This window comes from Bombus affinis, chromosome 7 (genome assembly GCF_024516045.1).
Source record: "Bombus affinis isolate iyBomAffi1 chromosome 7, iyBomAffi1.2, whole genome shotgun sequence".
Taxonomy (NCBI): domain Eukaryota; kingdom Metazoa; phylum Arthropoda; class Insecta; order Hymenoptera; family Apidae; genus Bombus; species Bombus affinis.
Genome location: NC_066350.1, coordinates 9,096,660 through 9,118,164, shown reverse-complemented (window position 1 = coordinate 9,118,164; position 21,505 = coordinate 9,096,660). Strand labels below are relative to the sequence as shown.

The window sequence follows — 21,505 nt, the reverse complement described above, 5'->3', positions numbered from 1 at the left end:
TGTCCCTAGGTCGTAAAATGCTGGAAAAAGGGAACCAATGAAATAGTTGCCATCAAAATTCTGAAGAACCATCCATCGTATGCGCGCCAAGGGCAGATTGAGGTAAGTTAAGATATGGATGATTAGTCAATTTTATTCTTAAATCATGACTAAATGCAATTTTTATCCTGAATAGGTCTCCATCCTGTCTCGACTCAGTCAGGAAAATGCGGATGAGTTCAACTTTGTGCGCGCTTATGAGTGCTTTCAGCACAAATCCCATACCTGCTTGGTCTTTGAGATGCTAGAACAAAATCTGTATGATTTCCTGAAACAGAATAAATTTTCACCCCTACCCCTCAAGTATATCAGACCGATTCTTCAACAAGTACTCACCGCTCTTTTGAAACTTAAGGTAAACTGCGTTTATGTACTTACATGCTGGGACAATTTTGTGTTAACTTTTTTATGGATTACCGAATAACCTTATGAATATATCTTTTTAGCAATTGGGGTTAATTCACGCAGACCTTAAACCGGAAAACATTATGTTGGTGGATCCAGTTCGTCAGCCTTATCGTGTAAAAGTTATTGATTTTGGGTCAGCTTCCCATGTATCTAAAGCTGTCTGCAACACGTATTTACAATCGCGATACTACCGTGCACCTGAAATTATACTTGGACTTCCATATTGTGAAGCAATAGATATGTGGTCGCTCGGCTGTGTAGTTGCGGAATTGTTTTTAGGATGGCCTCTATACCCTGGTAGTTCAGAATACGATCAGATTCGATACATAAGTCAGACGCAAGGCCTACCAACGGAACACATGTTAAACAATGCCAGCAAAACAACAAAATTCTTTTACAGAGACATGGACAGTAAGTATTGTGCTTCATAACCATCTCGAAATTGATATTCTTGAAGAACAGGTACAGATAGCGTTAAATGAATTGCAGGTACATATCCATTTTGGCGATTAAAAACACCGGAAGAGCATGAGGCTGAAACTGGTATCAAATCAAAGGAAGCGAGGAAGTATATTTTTAACTGTCTCGATGATATTGGTCAAGTTAATGTCCCGACTGATTTGGAGGGTGGTCAACTTTTGGCAGAAAAAGCAGATAGAAGAGAGTTCATTGACCTCTTGAAGAGGATGCTCACAATGGACCAGGTAGTAATATCTAGTTCATGCTTTGATTCCATGCAGCGATTGGAAGACAATGGCTAATTTCTAGAATAGGCGAGAGTCATTCCTTATCCATCGCGTATCCTTATTATTTGTAGGAGCGCCGCATAACACCTGGGGAGGCTCTGAACCATGCCTTTGTTACGCTGGCCCATTTAGTCGATTATGCACATTGTAACAATGTTAAGGCTTCCGTCCAAATGATGGAGGTTTGCCGACGAGCCGGTGACTTCACTGCAAGTCCAGCGCATCATCAAGCTCCTCCAGCACCCCAACCACCACCACCAACATCATTGGTAGCTAATTTCGTGCCGACGACAAATGGTAGTGCCGTAACTTTCACCTTCAACAACCAGTTGACCAATCAAGTACAGCGATTGGTTAGGGAACATCGGACTGCGCAAACAGGATATGATAATCTGGTTTGTTCATAATTTTTCTCGGTACCCTTAATTGACGCAATGTTTAATATCGTGTTATTTGAAAATTCAGTTTTGACCTTTCGCTTTCGCACTTTAGTTTTATTGTTTGTTGTTTATGTTTCTTCAGATTATATATTTTGTATATGGAGTTGATTTTCTATCACAGTGTATTCTTTCTTTTAGTATCAAATATACAGTAACAGTAGTCGTCGTGCGACTCAGTACAGTAGCTCGTCAAGTGGATCAAATAGCGGACGAAGTGGAGTGCACGACTTTCCACATCAATTGGTGCCTGGTCTACTTTGTCATCCACCCAGTTATCAGACGATGCCAAGTCCTGCAAAACACGTAGTTGTTGCTCAAGTAAATAAGATACTTTTCATTTTAACTTAGTTACATATAATCATATTGTATATAATCAAATGTTTAAAAAAAATTCGTGATCGTTTAATTGCGCTTTGCACGTTCAACAGCCTCCACAAGCGCAACAAGGTCCGTTACAAATCCAACCATCGATTATATCGCAGCAGGCCGTTGCTGCTGCAGCTGCAGCTGCCCAACAACAGTATGCAGCGGTTCCCGTATCTATGGTGGAAACTGGACGACAAATGTTACTAACCGTAAGTATTCTTGAAACGAACAAATGTTACAACGTTTATGAATTATAAATGGCCAATTATATTTTATCCTTGGATCACAGAATGCTGTACAAACCTCTTGGCCTGGTGGAAGTCGTCAAATGGCCGCTATCGTACCATCTTGGCAACAGTTACCACCGCAACATGCAGCCATACAGCAGCCATTACTGAGTGATGCCGGAGATTGGGGAAGACCTCTTATTGTCGATAGTTCTGCTATTCTGCAGGTAAACCTTATTGCCTTACCTAATGGTTACTTTTATAAGTCAGTCGGATAGGTTTGTAACTAATCTCCCTTGTTTTGGGGAAGGATCAGAGGCCAGTATTTCCTGTCACGGAAGTATACAATACTAGTGCCCTTGTTGAGCATCCTCCTCAAGGTTGGGGCAAGCGTAGTGTTACGAAACATCATCAACATCATGTGTCTGTACCCCCGCAGTCTCAACATAGGCACGAGCATAAAAAGGAAACACAGCAGTTAAGTCCAGTGAAAAAGAGGGTAAAAGAAAGTACTCCACCGAGCAATATGAGACGGCATTCACCTTCCAGCGGTCATTGGCAACAGCAACCCATGCAGCAACACCATCACAGCAGCAAACACAGCAGTAGTCATAATGTAGAACACCATCAAGTTACATCTGGTCGGCAGCAAACTATTACAATTCACGATACACCATCACCAGCAGTTTCTGTTATCACGATAAGTGATAGCGAAGACGAAACACCGGGCAAGTGGTAAGTTAATTTAATTATTTTCGTAGAATATTGGAAAGTAGTTAGAAATTATTGTTCGCAATTATAAGGTTAGAAGAGAACTGCTGTTTTGTGGGTACCGTATCGAAAATGTTACAGCCATCTTGAATTTTTATTATTTTTATTACTTTGTTATTATCTTGCTTCGTTAGAAATTTTTTTTCTGTAGCTCTTTGAATTTAAAAATATGATTATCCAGTGTCTCGTTTACAAGTGTCTATGATTTTGTAATGTTGTTTTGTATTATGTTTATCGAATTTTGTCGATAAGTTCCAATCATAGATGTTTCCATCGTGAAACATATTTATTAGTAATTTATTAGAATAGAAAGTAGTGGAATCATGCATGAATATCATTGACAGCTGTGGAGATCGGCAATGTGGAGCCTGTCAAAATTTGGCAACTCGCCTGTCTGGCGATGGACGTCCAGTCCGCGAGGAAGTCATTCGAAGGTATATGAATGTAACGTAGTATCACGCAATCACACACCATAGCATCGATTAATGGTTAATAATCGCTAAGAACATGGTATAACACGAAGCTTCATAGCACATTGAGAAATTAATGTTGTAAAACAATTAACGTATTTCGTGTTACTGCACCTGTACAAATACTTAAATTGCAGGACTAAAAATTGTACATAATAAAAGCAATCTAGAAACACGGTTGTAGCGCTTGAAGTGTCAATTGTCTCAACGGACTAACAACACTCTGATTTACAGCTCTAGCGTTTAATGCCATTTTTTCATGCTGAGTGTTAACGTATTTTGTATTGTATGGGGATATCTGTTCTCCCTGACTGTTTCATGTGTAACTTACTGCATATGTTTTTTACTTCTAGTACGCAGTCAACACCACGCGTGGTTCAACCAATACAGCAAACCCATTCAAGTAGTCAGTCGCATACTAATGGCCACGTAACAACGCATAGTACATCTCAAAGATCGCAACGAAAAAATATTATCAGTTGTGTAACTGTCGGTGACAGCGATGGCGAAGCTAGTCCAGGTCGAGCGCATAATCCATACCAACATTTACCGCAACATCCTCAGCATCAACAAACTACGCAGTTAATTAAACACGAACCCCAACAGCAACATCACGTCAGCAGGTAATTATATCAACGATCAAAGTTTATAATATCATTCGAAACAGTTGTGTATGAAGACAATGTGTTGTTGATTGCAGTAGCAGTTCTGGATATTCGTCTCAATCGCAAAAGAAACGTTTATTGGCCAAAGTACAGTCCGAATGTAATATGGTGAATGTTGCGACAAAACCGGAGCCCGGCGTTGAGTACCTTGCACCTCATCCGTGTCACGCGCCAGCCTGTAAAGAGCCACCGACCTATCAGGTTAAATTTTAATTCAAATTACAATCCTTTCTTTCGTTTCTCGATCTTTTCTCTCCGTTTTCTATGTTATTCTATTTTATATAATTTTTATTTCTTTTTTTTTCTTCTTTGTTGTCCTTTTTTTTGTAATTGATTTAAATTTCCAACCGAAAGTTTCTGGGAGTATCGAGGAACAAGCACGACGATCCTGATCTGCATTCATTGGGATACCCCCTTCCTCTGTCTTAGTAATCTTTCTTTTGGAAATGTTTTTCTAGGATGATGCCTATGACATGCATGACTACTTCTTGCAGTATGTGACCACGAGTAGCGCGCATCCGCACCTTCAAGAGCAACACATTGTGTATACGACTGGCACGGACAAGCGGGTATCATGGCCTGGAAAGAGAGCTGAATACAAGCACGAGTACGTTCAACCACCGGCTGCTCATTCCAGAGACCACCAGAAATGGGCGGTAGCGAATACTGTGCATCAGTATAGGTAAGCATCGCACCGCATGTTACAACGTTTGATTTACACGACACTTGAAGCATGTAATATATCATACACAGATAGATTTAGAAAAACCTAGCAGATAAGTACATAGAATAGCATAGTTAAGCGAGATTTATATGCACGTAGTTATTGAACGCATGTAGGTTTTCTCTTTGAATGAGAAATGACCAAACCGATGACAGGCAGCTCGTGTATACGTTGTCGAGACAACAGACGGGCTGAATATCATGATCGGGCAAGTAAACAGCATGAATTTCTATGTTATTTCCGGAAAGTAAAAGACCGAGAGTAAAAGTGAATCTGAAAGGATCTCGGAATGAATCGATCTCCTGATTCTCTGTCGGTTTGGTCTCTGTCCTCTTAGAAAGACTTCTTACAGTAAGTAAAGAGCGCATGGGAATTGCATAACGAAGGGATGGATTTGGGTTTTGTAGGCAGAGCCAGGTGGTGGGTTCGGCAGCCCATCCGGGTCATACCCACAGTCACCATGGGCATCCGGCCCACCTCAGTCCTGGGGGCGGTGGCGGGGGCAGAAGTCCTGCAGGGGGGCCTGTAATAGGAAGTGCCCAGCATCTGGGACAGCCCCTGTACCAGGAGTACGCCCATGTGCGTTCAAGAGCCCATGCCGTGCCACCCCCGGTATACGTAACCGCCGCGCCTTCTCAGGCGCCTACTGCTATCCAGCAGCAACAAGTGCCCACCTATCAGGGATTCACACCCGGGTGGGTACCTAGACACCTAGTTGATGCATGCATGTGTGTACCATTTATTATATTTTCGTTCTAGTGATAGTTCATCGTATGTTGTTATATTTGTGATCGTACTGTAGTAGTTATTGTTGGAATATAGTGCGTTCCCGTGCAACCGTTTTATCTCGTTCTCAATGGCATGTAACGTTGTAAAAGATCGTGTGATGTATTTATTATAATTCGGTCGGATAATCGATATTCTTCTCTAAAAATGATCTGAACGTTGTTTACATATTTTATTTTTATTTTTTACTAGTATTGTTCTTTTTTCTTATCAAAATGTAATAGATATATTTATACAATACATATTTTTCGCTCGATTGTACACTTATTTTGTACAAAGTAGACCATTGATTGCCTGCTTAGACAATTGCACAAAGATAAAGAAACGTTTCGTAAGCATTAACGAATGATGTATTATATGTAAAGAAAAAAAAAAAAAGAAATTTGTCGATTACTCGATTATCTTAAATGTATGATATATACGTATATATAATGTTATATACTTATAAAACCGTATGCGTGTGGAACGAAGAAATGATCTTTATAAAACAAATGTTTCATTTCCCTTTTTAGAGCATTACGGAGACTTTCTAACGTTCATTATCCCGTTTTTTACAGCTCGTCTCCATTAACGTTGTATGATTCTAGTCGAGCGTTGCCACCACCAGCTCATCACAGCTCGGCCAGACCGTTGCTAGCAAGTCATGCAGCGCATCCACTGCCTGCACATATGCAGCCAACAGCCGTTTATGGATTGGCCCCACTTTCACCGGCCAAACATCAATATCAACCTTCTGGTTTGTGGTTCACCGAGTAAATTATTCCTCTATCTGGTTTCAAAAGAAAAAATCAAACGGCGTGCGAGTACTAGTTTTCGCCGCTTCTTTTTTTTAACGAAATTTTACAAGGTCGAGAAATAACCGATCGCATCAAAGATAACCGTACGAAAGGAAAAAGAGAACCCATCATCTTTATCGAATTCATTCCTCGCGAAAGTGTTTTTTTTACTAGCGAACGAAGGGGTCCCTTCGCGATACTATTATCAGCTATTGAAAACACAGAGTAAAAAACTAGGCTTGTATTGTTACGAAAGGAATAAAGAAATTACGACTGGAAAGAGTCGACGGAGTCTCAAGACAAGACCGAAGTCGTTCTTCAACTCAACTTTTTGACAATCCGTCCTTAAAAAGCGATCGCCCCCTTCGAACTGCCTGTCTGTGCTATTACGAAAAAGATTATCAAAGCTTTACGCATGATTTTGATTGACAAGAAAGTAAATAATATGGCTTCAAACGTCGATAGACTGATCGCGTTTGTGTCGTGTGCTAATGATTTCATTAGCGTATTTATCATTCTCATCGTGAAACGTGTTGTCTTTTTCCTTTCGTTCGACGATGTGAACATCGTATTCGAAACGAAGAAGCAAGTGAAAGTAACGAACGGAGAAGAGAAAGAAAAAAATAGAACGATAGAGAAAAGAAGCTTTTTGATGCTTCTCGTTGCGCAATCGTTTCCTCAGTGAACCATTGCTTTGATGATTTGTATTTGTATTATTTTTCCAAATATTATTTGACGATCGATGTACAATTTTGTCCGACTTAGATGGCGCTTATGTTATATACGTGATAGTATATAATATAATTGACATGTTTTGTATGATTCTGAAGAAATAGCGTTGCCGCGTCAAAAAGAATTTTTACGAGGTTATACGAACGAAAAAATTAGAGGAGGCCAGACGATTTTATCGTAAAGTTTGAATCTGCATTATTTGAAATTAAGCGCAGTTTAAGCAGATAAAGAGAAACATGTTAGGTGTCGGTGATTTGTCAAAACTGTTCTACGGTGTAACAGTTAAGAAGTTATCTTTTATTGAAGTTCAACGTTAACGGGAATAAATTTGCATTTCCTTGTGATATGATATATATCATATACATTACGTTTTTAGTACTCGTTAACAAAGCTAATCTTAGCGCGGTATCCACGGTCACTAGCCGATGGAATTTTCGTCAGACTTGAGATTTTTGTTATCGAGCGTGACAACGCTTTAATGTATTCTAAGCGTTCTCTTTTAAACGGGTCATCGACGTTGATGAAGATTCCCGTTCTTGTATCTAATAATTGAAAGCGAGTTGTTCAATTACACGCATACACACAATCATAACATGACACATTGATTTGTTGTAAAATGTGTTCTGGATTTTATCGCTAGATTTATTTCAAGCTGTCTTATAGGTATGCTGGTGTAATACCAAACACTTCTTTCCAATGACGTTACTATACAAAAGTGTGTCTGAGTTTAGAATCGAATTCTTCTGTTTTGATTCGAATACATTATGGGTATATTTGATTGCATGGTTAAATTTGTATTTGACAAAAGCTGTGTTTTCTCGCAGCAGCCTCATTATTTATTTTTACTACGTAATTAATCCTATTCTTCTCATCATAATTATTACTATTACTATTACCATTACTACTATTATTATTAATTGCAAATAGGCATCACCGACTTTAAGATAATTGCAGTAGCAGTTTGTAGTCATTTTTTTTTTTGTTTTTTTTTTGTAAATACCACGTATAGATAACGCGATAGATTTGCGTTAGATTCGTTTGAAATGAGATTTTTTCCCTCTGCAACATTTTTCAGCGTTGAACGATGGCCGTACAGCATATTAACATTAACTTTTTCATTCATCTGTTGCGTTTTAATGTTTTGCATTTCACCGAGGATTGTAGTCTTAAAATGTATGTATCGAGTATATATTGCACAAATCTGCGGTACACAACGATTAGCATGAACAACAACAAAAGGATCTGTGTACAGTAATAACTCAAATTTGCGTTTGAAGAAAAAGGAACAAAACGAAATATACATATATTGAATTTTCGCGAGATTCTTAGTTCGATCGCTTTCGTCGAAAAAGAAGCCTTCGTTGCAAATATCTGTTATAATGTCGGATTGCACACATGTTTTCTTCAACGTACATTCGATTCTTTCTATTCCGATGAGAGCGTCAATGGTGCAAGTTTTTAACAATCCCCATTCGTTTTTTCTCCCTCGTCGAATCATGTTCTTCCTTCTCACATTTTTCCACGTCAGTATAAAGAAAGCAATTTCTAATATCTCATAAAATGAGAAAAACTATATATCATATATACATGTATAATGTATATGATTGCAATTCCTTGAGTAAACTGCATTCGATGTATATGTGCATGCCCATATGTCGATTTGTACGTATAATTATCATGAGTGGTTCTCCTCCTACATTTCAACTTTCGAACAGGTGTAAGAATGGATTTGCACACATTTTACGACTTGTGAAACAGTTTCAAAAACGTTTTTCTGCGTGCTGACGTGTATATCGTGGTTTTTAATGGAATGACGCTTAGGCATTGTTTTGCTAATTATTTTATATACATAGCTGTATGATAACGTACGGGATATTAGCTGTGGTATGTTGATTAGAGTGAAACCATGTCCAGAGTTTAATTAGAAGTATTTTACACTTAGAGCGAGAATGTGAGTGAGCAAGTCGAAATGAGTAAACGAATGTGATTACGTGATTAGCGTGATTGATAAGGAGAGAAAGGGAGCGAGAGAACAGTGTTAGAGAGAATAATAAAATGACACTTTAGATATGTTACCGATATCCTAAAACAACATTTTTCAATGTCTTAAAAAATGAATATAACGTGAAGCTGGTAATCCATTAATTTCGGTCGGATAAATAATTGTAAAATTGTTAATATTTTTAGAAATTAATTAATACTATTTATATCAAAGGGCACCTATGATAAAAACCTGGCTAATTTCCTGTTTTATTCGCGAAATACTAAACAGTCTACTTAAACATTCGTTTGTCTTTTTTTTTTTTTATTAATTTTCCAAATTTAAGCATCACGTTTATCAATTGCGCGAATTGGCTTCGTCGATATATTTCTTTACGCGTATTATATGACGTAAAAATTAAAGAGAAAAAGAATTGTGTAACCAAGTCGATGTGCCTGTTTAACAATTAATCATATTTACATTTATATTTACTGCAAACGAGTAAACTCATAAAAAAACGTGTATAGCGAAAGTTGCAGTAAAACAGAAAACAAAGAAAAGTTACAATCAGCTTGTAAGTGTTACGTATTTTATCGACCACACACGGTACGAATATACAATTATAATTATACAAACACGTTTGCGCGCCTACATGTATATATGTATGCTTCCATATAAACCGTAGAAATTATATCGCGTAGGAGAAAACATACCGTTTCTTCTCTTAAGTCGTGAAAAAACAAAAGTCATATCCTTAGATCTTTCGCATTTTACGTAGAAAAGAAAAATGGGAAAACTGTTGTTGCGCGTGTGTATGTATAGGAACATGCCTTTTTTTTGTCGCAGGAATCGATACATGCACAAAAACACACGTAGGAGATGTACATGCGACAGTTCTACGCATCATAGTCATACCATCATCATGCTTCATTTTCTTTTTGCCTCTGTACATTCGAACGTATTTAGATACCTGTGTCACTAGATAAGCAAAGGGAACTTCAGTCAAGTTTCTGTTTCTTGTTTTTTCCTTTTTTTTTTTTTTTTGTTCATCCAAAGAGCAAGTTTTGACTGACGATGTAATATTTGTAATGTTTAGCATAAGACTGTAATTGTCGATCGTGGATTCGATCGTTCGAATTAATCACTGATAATATCCTAAGTATAAGTATGTTATTTTATTATGTTCGCGTTGTTATTAGCGTCGAATATGCAAAAGTATTTGGGTAGTAGATTTTAGGTGGTCAGCTTTGTGGAGTCGGATGTCGGTTATTGTCTAACAGATAGAATTATCGTTGTCGATGTTTATTACTAATTAACAGCTTTGGGTTTAGAACGTATACGCAAACTAAACAATGGTCCTACGTTAGTTTCTCACTTTTTAGGTGTAGATCGTCAGTCAGTACGAGCTCAGAGTCACGTTAGCGCAGTCATTGTTACTTTAAGTAGCACGTTTTTAAGCAGTGTACGAGTAGATAAATAAGCACGTCATTGATCGAGTATCTAATTAATCTTAGGCTACCATGGAAACTGTACGAGAGAGCAAAAAGAAGAACGACTGTTTTCTTCTTTTGAGAACGTACCGTAACAGTGACGATGGTTCTAGTTGTGATATTTTATTAATATAGGGTTTGTGTACGCGATGTTATTTTGGTCAGGCTTTTCAGAAGGCCAACACGTGCATGACGCGATATGTGTGTAATGCATAGAGAAGATACTATAGTGTTTCTTGTCGTTAACAATCCAGGAAGATTATTGTCATATGGTTGTTACTTCCGATAGGGTGATATGACACGTTACCTTAGCTGCTCATCGTCTAGCTTGCTCCAATTCTTTCACGCCATTCTTCTTCATGGGCTTTCCTTGTTTTTCACGGATTTCGCTTCGAGTGATACGACACATCAAATCATGTTTGTGATAGATTTTTACTTCCATATTTCTTTGCCATTTTAAAGTGGAGAATTGTGTTAATAGAATACGATCTTTTTAACGTAGATCGTGATGTTTCATAACATTGTTGAGCGCGAGCGTAACAGTTACCTCTTCCTTTCGGGTGACACAATGATACATAAACATAATAAAAAGAAAAAGGAACACATGTACAAAATACACCTACATAACACACGGATCATATATAACGTGCGCGTTCGAGCGCACACTTATACATATACACTCGAAGCTATAGAGATATAATTATTTTAATCATTTTTAAATTTGTACATACATTTCTTATCGCATCAGGGCAGAGGGGAGCGGAGTGATTTCTTAGTGTCTAGGTGTAGTGCCTAAAATGTTAATGAGATTGTGTCCAATAGAAAATTTATTTAGTGTGGAATTTCTAACGTTCGATTCCGAGTGCTTGTAAGAGGAACGCGAATTTCGTTCGAGCATGTTTGACCATAAAATTAGAAAATAGGATGATTTGACGAAAGAGGAAGCATTTTCCAAGGCTGATAGAATTTTTCCGTACAAGCGCCCGGAGTCGTGAAACGGATAACGTTCGACGAGCGAGTCTAACACTGTTAATAAACAGATACTCGCGTTGAAATGGCCAGAAATGAATAAAAAAAGGGAGCGAAAGAATGAATGAAAGAGAAAAAATGGAATCAAAGGACATCCGCGGATAAAAATTACGTTTCTTTGTGGACTTAGAATTTAATGTTCATCGCGTTGTATGGATAGTTCGTATAAAATTATATATATATATTATATATATTATCATTGTAAAACAAAGCAACTGACTTTTTGCGAGGAATAGATAGTGTAGCTATTATAAGTATAGGAGAGAATAACATATTTTTGGAGTTATACTACTAGAGGATCGATATTGTATTGTGCTCTGTGAGTTCTTAAACGTTTGTCTTCTTACGTTCTTGGTCTTTAATCGTCGAATTGCTCATCACGATCGGACCACATTTACATGTAGAAACGAGAATTATTAAAAGCAAACGAAAGAAAAAAAGAAACAACTCAAGAGGCGTATGCTATCGACATGTATATCTTATGTATGTACGATATTTGTTCTAAATTTCGGTTCGTCGCGACATGTCACTAGAATTTTGCTCACGATCCATGTGTACGTACTCTTCGGTACGTGCGCGCGCGATCTCGTAGATTATATACGTGCAAGAGAAATCACAATAGTCTGTAGTCTATTTAATTCGTACCTCGACTTCTCTGAACGATTCGATATTGAGAGACGAACCCATCAAGATACACGTGATAAAGATATTTCATTGTTTTTTTTAAAGTCAACTGTATATCGTAATAGCGAGTAAATGAAGTCCGATTAGGGAAGCAAGAAGTAAACGATAGATCATGCGGGTATATTAGGCTAGAATCGATGATTCACATCTGACTGTTCTTCGATGTTCTTAATGTTCACTATTATACTATGGTAATATTGCAAATAATTATGAACGGTAGTACTTGTATTATACGTTTGTCAGACTTATGCATAATATTATACGAGTAAGGATTAATCATAGTTTTTAAAAGAAAAAAAAAAAATATGGGGGAAAACACTCGTGTAAACACATCACTGCTGCTAAAACGTTGTTATCGTTAACAATTTTTCTCATCTTTAATAGGGTGATGGATTCAGATTGATAATTAGGAGCATACCGTGGCATAGCTGGATAGTCTTCGCTGTGGAAGAAAGTAGAAAATTTGGTGTTTCGATGTTCGTACGGTTTAGAATATTTTTCGTTTTCGTAGTTCTCTTCTACTACTTTTTGTCTTTTCTTGTTCGTATACAACGCGCAGCCGTTCTCATCGTTTTCGTTCGTGCCACGGGACATTCTACTTTAGACCGGTTATTTACTAGATCGGTTTTTTGGTAAAGATAGCTTTCGAACGAGCTTTCGACTTTTTATATGTATAGATAGTTTCAAAGATGCTGGTTGCTTATTATTCGTCGTTTTCCAAAGGTTCTCCTTTATTTTTCAAAGTTTGGGAATCTTCCCGAAGAGTTTCCAATTGTACGGAAATGTAATTTTAATTAACTCTATATAACCTTTTTGTAACTCTGAAGTAGTTAAAATGGTATAAGTGCTTGATAAAAATAATTACGAATTGTAACGAAGCTAAAACAGGTCTATGTAAACTCCTTATAATTTAGAAACTTTATACAATCGTACGAATAAGCCGAATTCGGAATGTTACGAATAATCCTATTCGCTATATGGCTATACTATATATTTGTACCGCCTATAAATGTGCGCCTTTTGTGTATTTTAACTGTACTATGATAGTAGTAGCACTATTTGTACTATTATTATTGATAGACAGATTTAATATCGTTATGATTATAAATAATTGTGTTATCTGATTCACGTCGCACGGGCTGATACACACCTGTTCTATTTTCCAATCTTGATGGTTTTCAATCTAAATTGATAGTAAGCTTTGGATCTAAATATTTCGATGAAAAATAGATAGAGCGTAAATTTCTTCATCTTCCACGACGATAGCGATTTAGTGTCTTTTCGTTCTATGGTCGTAATTTTCTCTTCTATCAGTAAAAAATACCTTCAGAATTCTCGAGTCTAAGTCGATTTCAGCTGTTCTTTTCCTTTCTTCTTGATGTCTTGCCTTATCGCGGTACCATTACCATCGATATATATAATAATTACACTGACATCAGAGCATATACACACACGTACAGATACATACGTACATACATGTACACATACACCACAGCAAAGTAGATACAAACGTAACACACGTTAAGAGGATAAGTCCTTTGTGCCGTCGATTAACATTACTGTTTGCCAAACTTCTTTATCCTATACGTAACGGATACAGCTGTATAAATGTATAAATTATCGTTACCAGGTGTGCTCGAATTTATCGACATTTAATGTGATCGTTTCTAACAATCTTTTCAAATCGAATATCAATCAGATCCGATACGCGGTATTACATAAAATTTAGAACAAACAAAGGAGAAAGATAAACGTAAAGTTTGTGAATTCGAGTACGCGTGGATCCTTCATACGACCATACATCCAGCAACATAGTAACCCCGATCGATCGCCTTCGTGGCGTAATATAAAGTGAAGTTTCTAAATGGCGGTATTTAGCGTAGATGAATATAAACGAACAAAAAGTAAAAAGAGAAAAGGAACACACACATACACACAAAGAAGGAAAAGGAAAACAAAAGTTTTTTTAAGCTTTCGCAAGAAGTCTGTCTTAAAGTATTAAAACTCTCAGGCTGCGCCGATTGTCTTTGCCGCGTGCGTATGGGATAGCGGCCGCACGGTCGCGGAGTCGTCGAACGAGAATGGTGTTCAACCGATATACCCGAGCATAGGAACCTCGAGACAATTCGAATCTAACAGTTCTCGCTGTGCGCGACCCGTAGAGTTTGTAAAATAGATGAATATACGATATATTCGCCATTTGGCATTACAAAGGACACGTAGAAATCTGTGGTTCTCCACGCCGTAATATATATAATGATAATAATTTCGAACGATCGTAGCTCAACGCGTGGCCTGTAAAACGACGAAAAGTAACCAAGATGTGTCGAAACTCGAGTGGAAGCATTCGTCGACAGTGAAATTTATTTACTAGTAGAGCGTGCCTTATATATCGACGATCCATGCAGGATCTTTTCTAGATTTCGTTTTTCGACCGGACTAATTGTTTTTCGTAGCTAGATTCGATCGTCTCGCGTCTTATACTCCGGTATCACGCTGAACACCATTTCACTCTTATATATATGGATGGATGAATATACATTTATCTATTAGATATATACATATATGCATATGCATATTATATATATATACATGTACGTATATATTACGTATAAATTGTATAATAGAAAGCAGAGAAAAAAATTGGAATATCCATTGCTTGCGCGTGTGATGAATTATTTCAGAGGTCGACCAGAGTACAAAGCGTAGGTTTAGTTTGGTCTCGGAAATAGTTTGTGCACGAATACGGACTATAGGAGTCGAGTCGAACGTCGTCGCCGAATGTTAGAAAATTGGTTGATAAATGATAAGTTGAAACGAGAAATGTTTTGTACGCACTGGCGAACGAACAAAAGAAAGAAAAATCCTAGAGACGAAAAGGCAAGGAAATATGAACAAAAAAAAAAAAGCGGAAGAGTAAAACAGAGTTTAGCATAGAGCGAAAGAACCGCTGCGTTACGGTTTTACAGCGTTGCGTCGACCGACCGCGACGAGTCCCGTTCTTTGGCTTCTCTTTCGTATGTCCGACAATAAACGCTTCATTGGAGAGGGCGACGGAAACGAACGACAACCATGAATCAATCAGCAGACAAATCAAAAGTACTTAGGCTTTAAATTGCACCGTGTCAAACGATTCTCGAAACCTTCTTCGTCACTGTCGACCGACACGACGTTTAGATATTGTAATGGAGCGCATGGAACATTATATCATCTAGGTAACCAAAAAAAAAAAAAAAAAAAATTCTAATCTCATCGCGTCGTAGCTCGCGACTACTAACTGTTATACATACATCGTCGTGAACATTTTGCTTACGATCGAGAAAGAAAAGAAAAAAATAAAAAATTAATCGACTGATATTTTTCTGTTTATTTCGATTTTTATCGAGGTTTTGGTAGTGGCGAGCTCCGCATTCTTCCGTCAACAGGGGTCTTAACTAATCGGTGACGACTTACTTAACGAACGTTTCTCAATTTTTTAAGTCGCGCATCGGCATTTAGGTGCATACATCCTGGGGGCAAGAAGTCTATTTGATATTTATATTTTAATATACACGGGCCGATTATATTTAGTGTATTGTAATTATTGAATATTAATTGAAAGCCCCGGGAGCTGCTCGTCCAGCGTTACGATAGAGTCATTAATTTACCGAAGGAGCAGTATAACACTAAAAGAAGGATCGAACATGGAAAAACGAAATACATAATTCGATGGACGAGCAGGCCGCCGGGGCAAGAACCACGATTTTCTGTATATTACTGTAGTATAATAATCAAACACTAAAGACTAATGCTTAAGGTGATCGATAGGAGCCTCGACGCTCTTCGAAGCCGCGTAAGTGTAATCGAGAAATTATGCAAACTGAACGATTAAAAAAGCAAACGAAAAAGAAAAGAGTGCAAGAGAAATAAAAAGAAAGAAACGATTAAACGAAAAGAAACACACATATACATAAAAAAAAAAGATAATAATAAAACGTTTCAATTAAACGACAGAGAAAGAAAGAGAAAAGTACACACAGCGGTATCAGGCATCACTATGTTTTAAATGGTTAATAAATGCAGATGTCCGTGTATTCGCTCGGACACTTTTTCAACTGAATTTTTGCTGTTCTTTTACGGCTGTATTATTTTGTCAAACGCTCTTTGTCTCAAACCCTTGTTTCTTCGTTTTACTTTGCTTTTCGCGCGCTATGGTCGCGACTCAAACCTAATTCCATTGCAACGTCGACGTTCCATCGACGATCAATGGACCATCATTATGATATTCCTTCGTATCTGTTCTACCCTTTCGTCGGCGAACGGTATACGAAAATAGAAACAACACCATCGTGTCCCGTGTTCTTGCCGTACGCGTAAGAGCGAGCACGTCGCAGTGTCGGTTTGTACGCCGTACGCGGACATCGGAGTTACCGGTTCTCAACTTCCTGCATTCTTTAGTTTCTGGCGCAACCTACGCGTGTCTGGCGTTACGGCAGGAAGAAATTGCGATTCCGTCGTGTCGGTTTTACAAAAGAAATTTAACCATGAGATCGTTAAGGTATAATAACAGCGTAACAAGATCGATCGATGAGCTCGTGAACGAGAGAATCGAGGGAGGGAAAGAGAATGGACGATATACAGTGACACTCGGAAGTATTTGAACACTTCTAAGAACATTTTACAAATATATTAAGCATGTTATAGGAAACATTTTGAAATCTCATTAACGCCGTGGCAGAACACGATTTTCACGATTATATTGATTAAAGTTGGGACGAATCTGTAAATGTATATAGCGTTAATCAAACAGTTTCGTACAACACGATATATATTCAGAAAAATTGTGGTTGGCGTTCAAATTGGTAAAGTACTGTACTCTACCGCTCAAAAGTATTCAGATGCTTGATTATTTTTAATATACAGTATCTATATGCTTTAATTATAAATTTATAGAATCGAGCTACGATGATTTTATTTGTTATAATTACCACGGCTACGTGCAATAGCGTGTCATAAACCGACCAAACTGATTTCTGGAAGTGAATACGCGGTAATATGATTGACGCTTGTGATCTTCAAATCTTTCTATTACGATATTGAATGTATGAGTTCCTAGAATCCAATGTTTCCAGCGAAGTCTATAATAATTTACCGCCCGGTGACTCTATAAATGGGCAATGAGTGTTGCTTTTAATTACTCTAACTCAGTATTAACCGTTTGTACTCGGCATATTTTTCATTTCCTTATTTCTTTTTTCCTACAACGCGAAGACGAAACTTCAAGGAGATGATCTTTGAAAACTTCAAGGAAATGATCGTATCTTTAAAAAGCTCGGGCCTGGTGTAATTTTCTGCTATATAACCATCGGTAATCTCTTTGTGTCCCCCTAGAGGAAACATCCGAGTTGTTCGCTAGATTTACGATGTCCGCTCAGATGTCCGGATAGCAGAATGTAAAGGGTTAATTTGTATACTTCAATAAAATTAGTAAGTAGATAGAGTAAAAAGTGTCCTGATACTTATGAGCGATATTGTGTACGCACCGACTCATTTGTAATATCGCGCAGCTTCGAAGAAAAGCTTTTGAAAAGAGAAAAATAGAGTCCATTACATGTATAATTACGCTTGGTGGGAGAGATATAACGAGGTTGTAAATTAGAATAACAATTAGCGACATAGATCGATGTACCTAGTGTCTATGTTCGATGTCGATATGCATCTCGTAGAAGGGTTTTGAATCTCAAACCGTGGAAGTCATTGGCGAATCGATGCGTATTAAATTTTTCTATAACATCCGGATCATGTGATAAATAGCAAACTGTGCGTGTCTAGAAATTGCTTCTCAGATTACACTACGCATTATTTGTTACTTTTATCGCAATCTTCCCGACATTCTTGACCAAATTATATCCTCCTAACGTTAAAAATATCTCAAGTTTGAACAATGATACGCGCGATGTCTCCTGTAATTTTATGTCAAATATGCTTCTTGTGATCTTGCTGTATCTCTTTCATCAACAATACGTACCTGTTATCACTTAAGCACGCAATCAAAGCAACCGTTCGATCGAACCACAAATAAAATATGGAAAGAATAAAGAAAAAAGAAAAAAATAAAGACCGCAACGGTCAACGCGAAACATTTGATCAAAAGAGCCTCGCGTTCGTGTAAGCCAAGCCATAGATGAAAACTCATTAGGGGAAGTAGAGGAGTAGCAAACTAAACGTCCCTTTTTATATCTTTGCCTCAAATTCAGCGAACCACGAATTTTTTCTGGGGACTCGGAATAAGTAACTTAGCGCGTGTCTTATTCGCGGCGTGTTTCTTCTCTGTTCTATATCTAACTGTGCTTTTAGCATAATACATTTGTACATGGTCTACATGGTATAAACAGATACACACAGACATACACACACGATGAAAATATTTAGCGTCGATTTTTACTCGGAGCACGTAGAAACGCGTGTCATAGCGTCTAATTGTAATATATACGATAATATATAGAACGCAAAATGAATTCTGTAGAGCAAAAATACTGATACACGTCTATACACGTACATACACTCGATACGATAACTGCGTATTATTCGACGTAAGTTTTTCTTGTAGTTTCTCGATCGTGTTAGTCACTAAAGTTAATTAGCTGTCCTAAGTAACCGACCAAAACGGACTAACGTTATCTTCCGAAAAGCTACGATAAGGCGATTGCGTGGTTCAACTATATTTCGTTGAAAATATATTCGAAATGAGACGAGAAAATGGTTCAAATATCTGTAGCTCCTTTAAAGTCAGACTAAATTCTTTACACTTGAACGATGGTAAAAAGATTTGCCACTCCGAAAAAGGAAAAAAAAGTAAAGATCAAACTTTGCGTTAGCAATTCTTAAAACGGGAACGTAGGGCTAGTTGCTTATCGGGTTGAACTACGTAGCTTCTTCCTTAAGAAAAGGAAATAAGGGAAAGAACATATCAGTATCACGGTCGTCGATACGAAAAATCTGATATTCTCTTTTTAAAAGTTTCTAAAAATAGACGGTTGAACAGAACATATTTTTCTCCTGTTTTCTATCCGTTCTTAGTTTTTCGGAAAAACGTACCATTCACCTAGATAGTACAATAAAAAGTAGAAGTTCCTTGCAAACGTGCTGAGAGGCGGGACTGTTTTTAATTACAAGGCGCGCGTCCTAATTAACCGAAGTAGCCAGGTTACGAATCTAACAGTAGGTGTTAGTTTAACGAATCGAGTAAATTGAATTGATTGGACCGACAGGCGGTATTTATCCGATTTTTCAAATACGCGTTTCTGTCACGATAAATAGTGGTAATTGTTCGATCGACGATAAGATTGCTTCGACACGAAAATGGTATCTTAGACATCAGAGAAGAACGTACGCAGAAATGTAAGAAGTGCAGGAAGCTTTTAAAATACAACAGTAACTACGAGATAAAGAATGAAAGAAAAAAGTAAAGAAAAAGGAAGAATGTAATATATACGAATACTAACGTGTTTTCCCGTGTCGTAAAAAAGATCGTTCGTTTTCAGCCTGATATAATATCTCTCGTCGAAGTAGACTATATGCAGTTTTTTCTTTTCTTTTCTTTTTTTAAGAAGAATAAAAATAAGCTTTCGAAGATACGTAGCCATGATCTCGAATTAAACTCAATCGACGTACAGTATCGTGTAATATTTGTTTATCGCGAGTAAAAGTTTCGAAGATGCCGATGAGTTCAATGTAAGGGAAGAACGAAGAAAAAGAAATGGATTACGTACTATCTAAGCATGCGACTGAATAATCAACCTGAAATTATTGCAATATTGCGTAACATTGTAGAAGATAATAGTCAACGATTGTATAAAGAGTACGACATTTATGAGCAATGTTATATGAGTATGTGTATATATATATATATATATATATATATATAAAAGTACCTACATATATATGCGTATACTTGTAATAATTGATAAAACCAGGGTAAACATTAACTATTATCTATGTGTAATATTTAAAGAGCGCCTGGTGCGCAATCCGCGCACAGCTGCTCCGTATGTCTCTGTAATAATTATGCGTGTTTGCATTTATGAAATAGAAGAGGAAAAAAAAAATGTATATTATATGATACTAATATTAATATTAATGACGATAGATATGCCCGACGACACATCTTATTGTAAATAACGGTAATAAGAACTAATCGCACGGTTCTCAATTCGTTTAACACGTTGCCCCTGTTCGTGTAAACGCGTTGAGAATCCGCGGTACTTTAAATTTTGAAAGAACGGCGAACAAAATAAATGAGACGAAGCAGCGCTGCGTGTAAACGTCGAAGGAAAAGTCGAGAGAAGAAAAGAAAAAAACAAGTAACTAAGTAGACTGTCGTAGGTTTATTACTCGTTATTATTGCTCCTGCCTATTCGCAAACTTTGACTGTAATTATCTCGTAAACACGTTGGACCAAGTCGTTGTGAGCACTAGCCGTAAATTGTAGAACGTCGTTCCGACGGTTTCGTGATCGTCGAAAGGCTTTGAGTTTAAACGCTCGAACAGAAATTCTAGTAGCTTGTATCGCGTGTACCAATTGTCCAAGCGAAGAAAACCGATTTGATAAAAAGTGTCTATGGTTTTACAGTATTAAAGCAAGTCATTAAGTGCACGGCATATATCGTAATTATTGCGCCTATATCACCGTAATCCAATAAATGTTCCTTGCACAGATTTTCTATGCAAAAGTATGCTGAGATTTGGATCTCCTTTAAAGAATCTACATGTTACATAGGTCAACTCGTGCGACGATATTTGCCCTTAGATACTGAATTAATTTGTATCAAACAGTTAGCGATCGCGTCAACAGCCATCGAGTATCGTATATCGATTTTATTTTTTAATAATTGAACAGATCCAAAGAGAATTGGACGAGAGTAGACGAGAGTACAAGCTACGAGAGATGCTTCACTTCTGTCTAAAGAGGAGTCAAGCTCTGCTCGAACTTTTTTGTATTTTGTACACGCGACGCTCACATCGACAAGGCTTGCAAAACGGAAGACTTCGTAGACCTCGAAATATTTGCTAAATTTTACTATCGTGTTATCTCTTGCGAATTGCTTGATGGACTTTTACAAGATTATCGTGTTGGTACCTTTCGAAAAAGATGAGAAAAAGATAAAGAGGAACACTTTTAACTTGCAATTA

General features: G+C 37.4%; 1 protein-coding gene across 20 annotated transcripts in view; it reads left to right on the top strand.

The window, feature by feature from the left end:
• Positions 1 to 21,505, top strand: part of LOC126918876 (homeodomain-interacting protein kinase 2) — a 50,328-nt gene that overhangs the window by 25,889 nt on the left and 2,934 nt on the right. For 8 of the 20 annotated variants that reach the window (XM_050727364.1, XM_050727359.1, XM_050727349.1 and 5 more), the window contains 15 exons: positions 10 to 102; positions 176 to 394; positions 486 to 858; positions 937 to 1,154; positions 1,265 to 1,588; positions 1,772 to 1,951; positions 2,062 to 2,208; positions 2,289 to 2,453; positions 2,537 to 2,961; positions 3,342 to 3,431; positions 3,821 to 4,090; positions 4,168 to 4,333; positions 4,591 to 4,814; positions 5,264 to 5,584; positions 6,200 to 15,611. In XM_050727364.1, the coding sequence (XP_050583321.1) occupies positions 10 to 102; positions 176 to 394; positions 486 to 858; positions 937 to 1,154; positions 1,265 to 1,588; positions 1,772 to 1,951; positions 2,062 to 2,208; positions 2,289 to 2,453; positions 2,537 to 2,961; positions 3,342 to 3,431; positions 3,821 to 4,090; positions 4,168 to 4,333; positions 4,591 to 4,814; positions 5,264 to 5,584; positions 6,200 to 6,398 (3,414 nt within the window). In that variant the 3' untranslated portion in view covers positions 6,399 to 15,611. Of the gene's footprint in view, positions 1 to 9; positions 103 to 175; positions 395 to 485; positions 859 to 936; positions 1,155 to 1,264; positions 1,589 to 1,771; positions 1,952 to 2,061; positions 2,209 to 2,288; positions 2,454 to 2,536; positions 2,962 to 3,341; positions 3,432 to 3,820; positions 4,091 to 4,167; positions 4,334 to 4,590; positions 4,815 to 5,263; positions 5,585 to 6,199; positions 15,612 to 21,505 lie in introns of those variants that run through there. The other 12 variants (XM_050727354.1, XM_050727351.1, XM_050727353.1 and 9 more) reach the window with 12 other exon arrangements.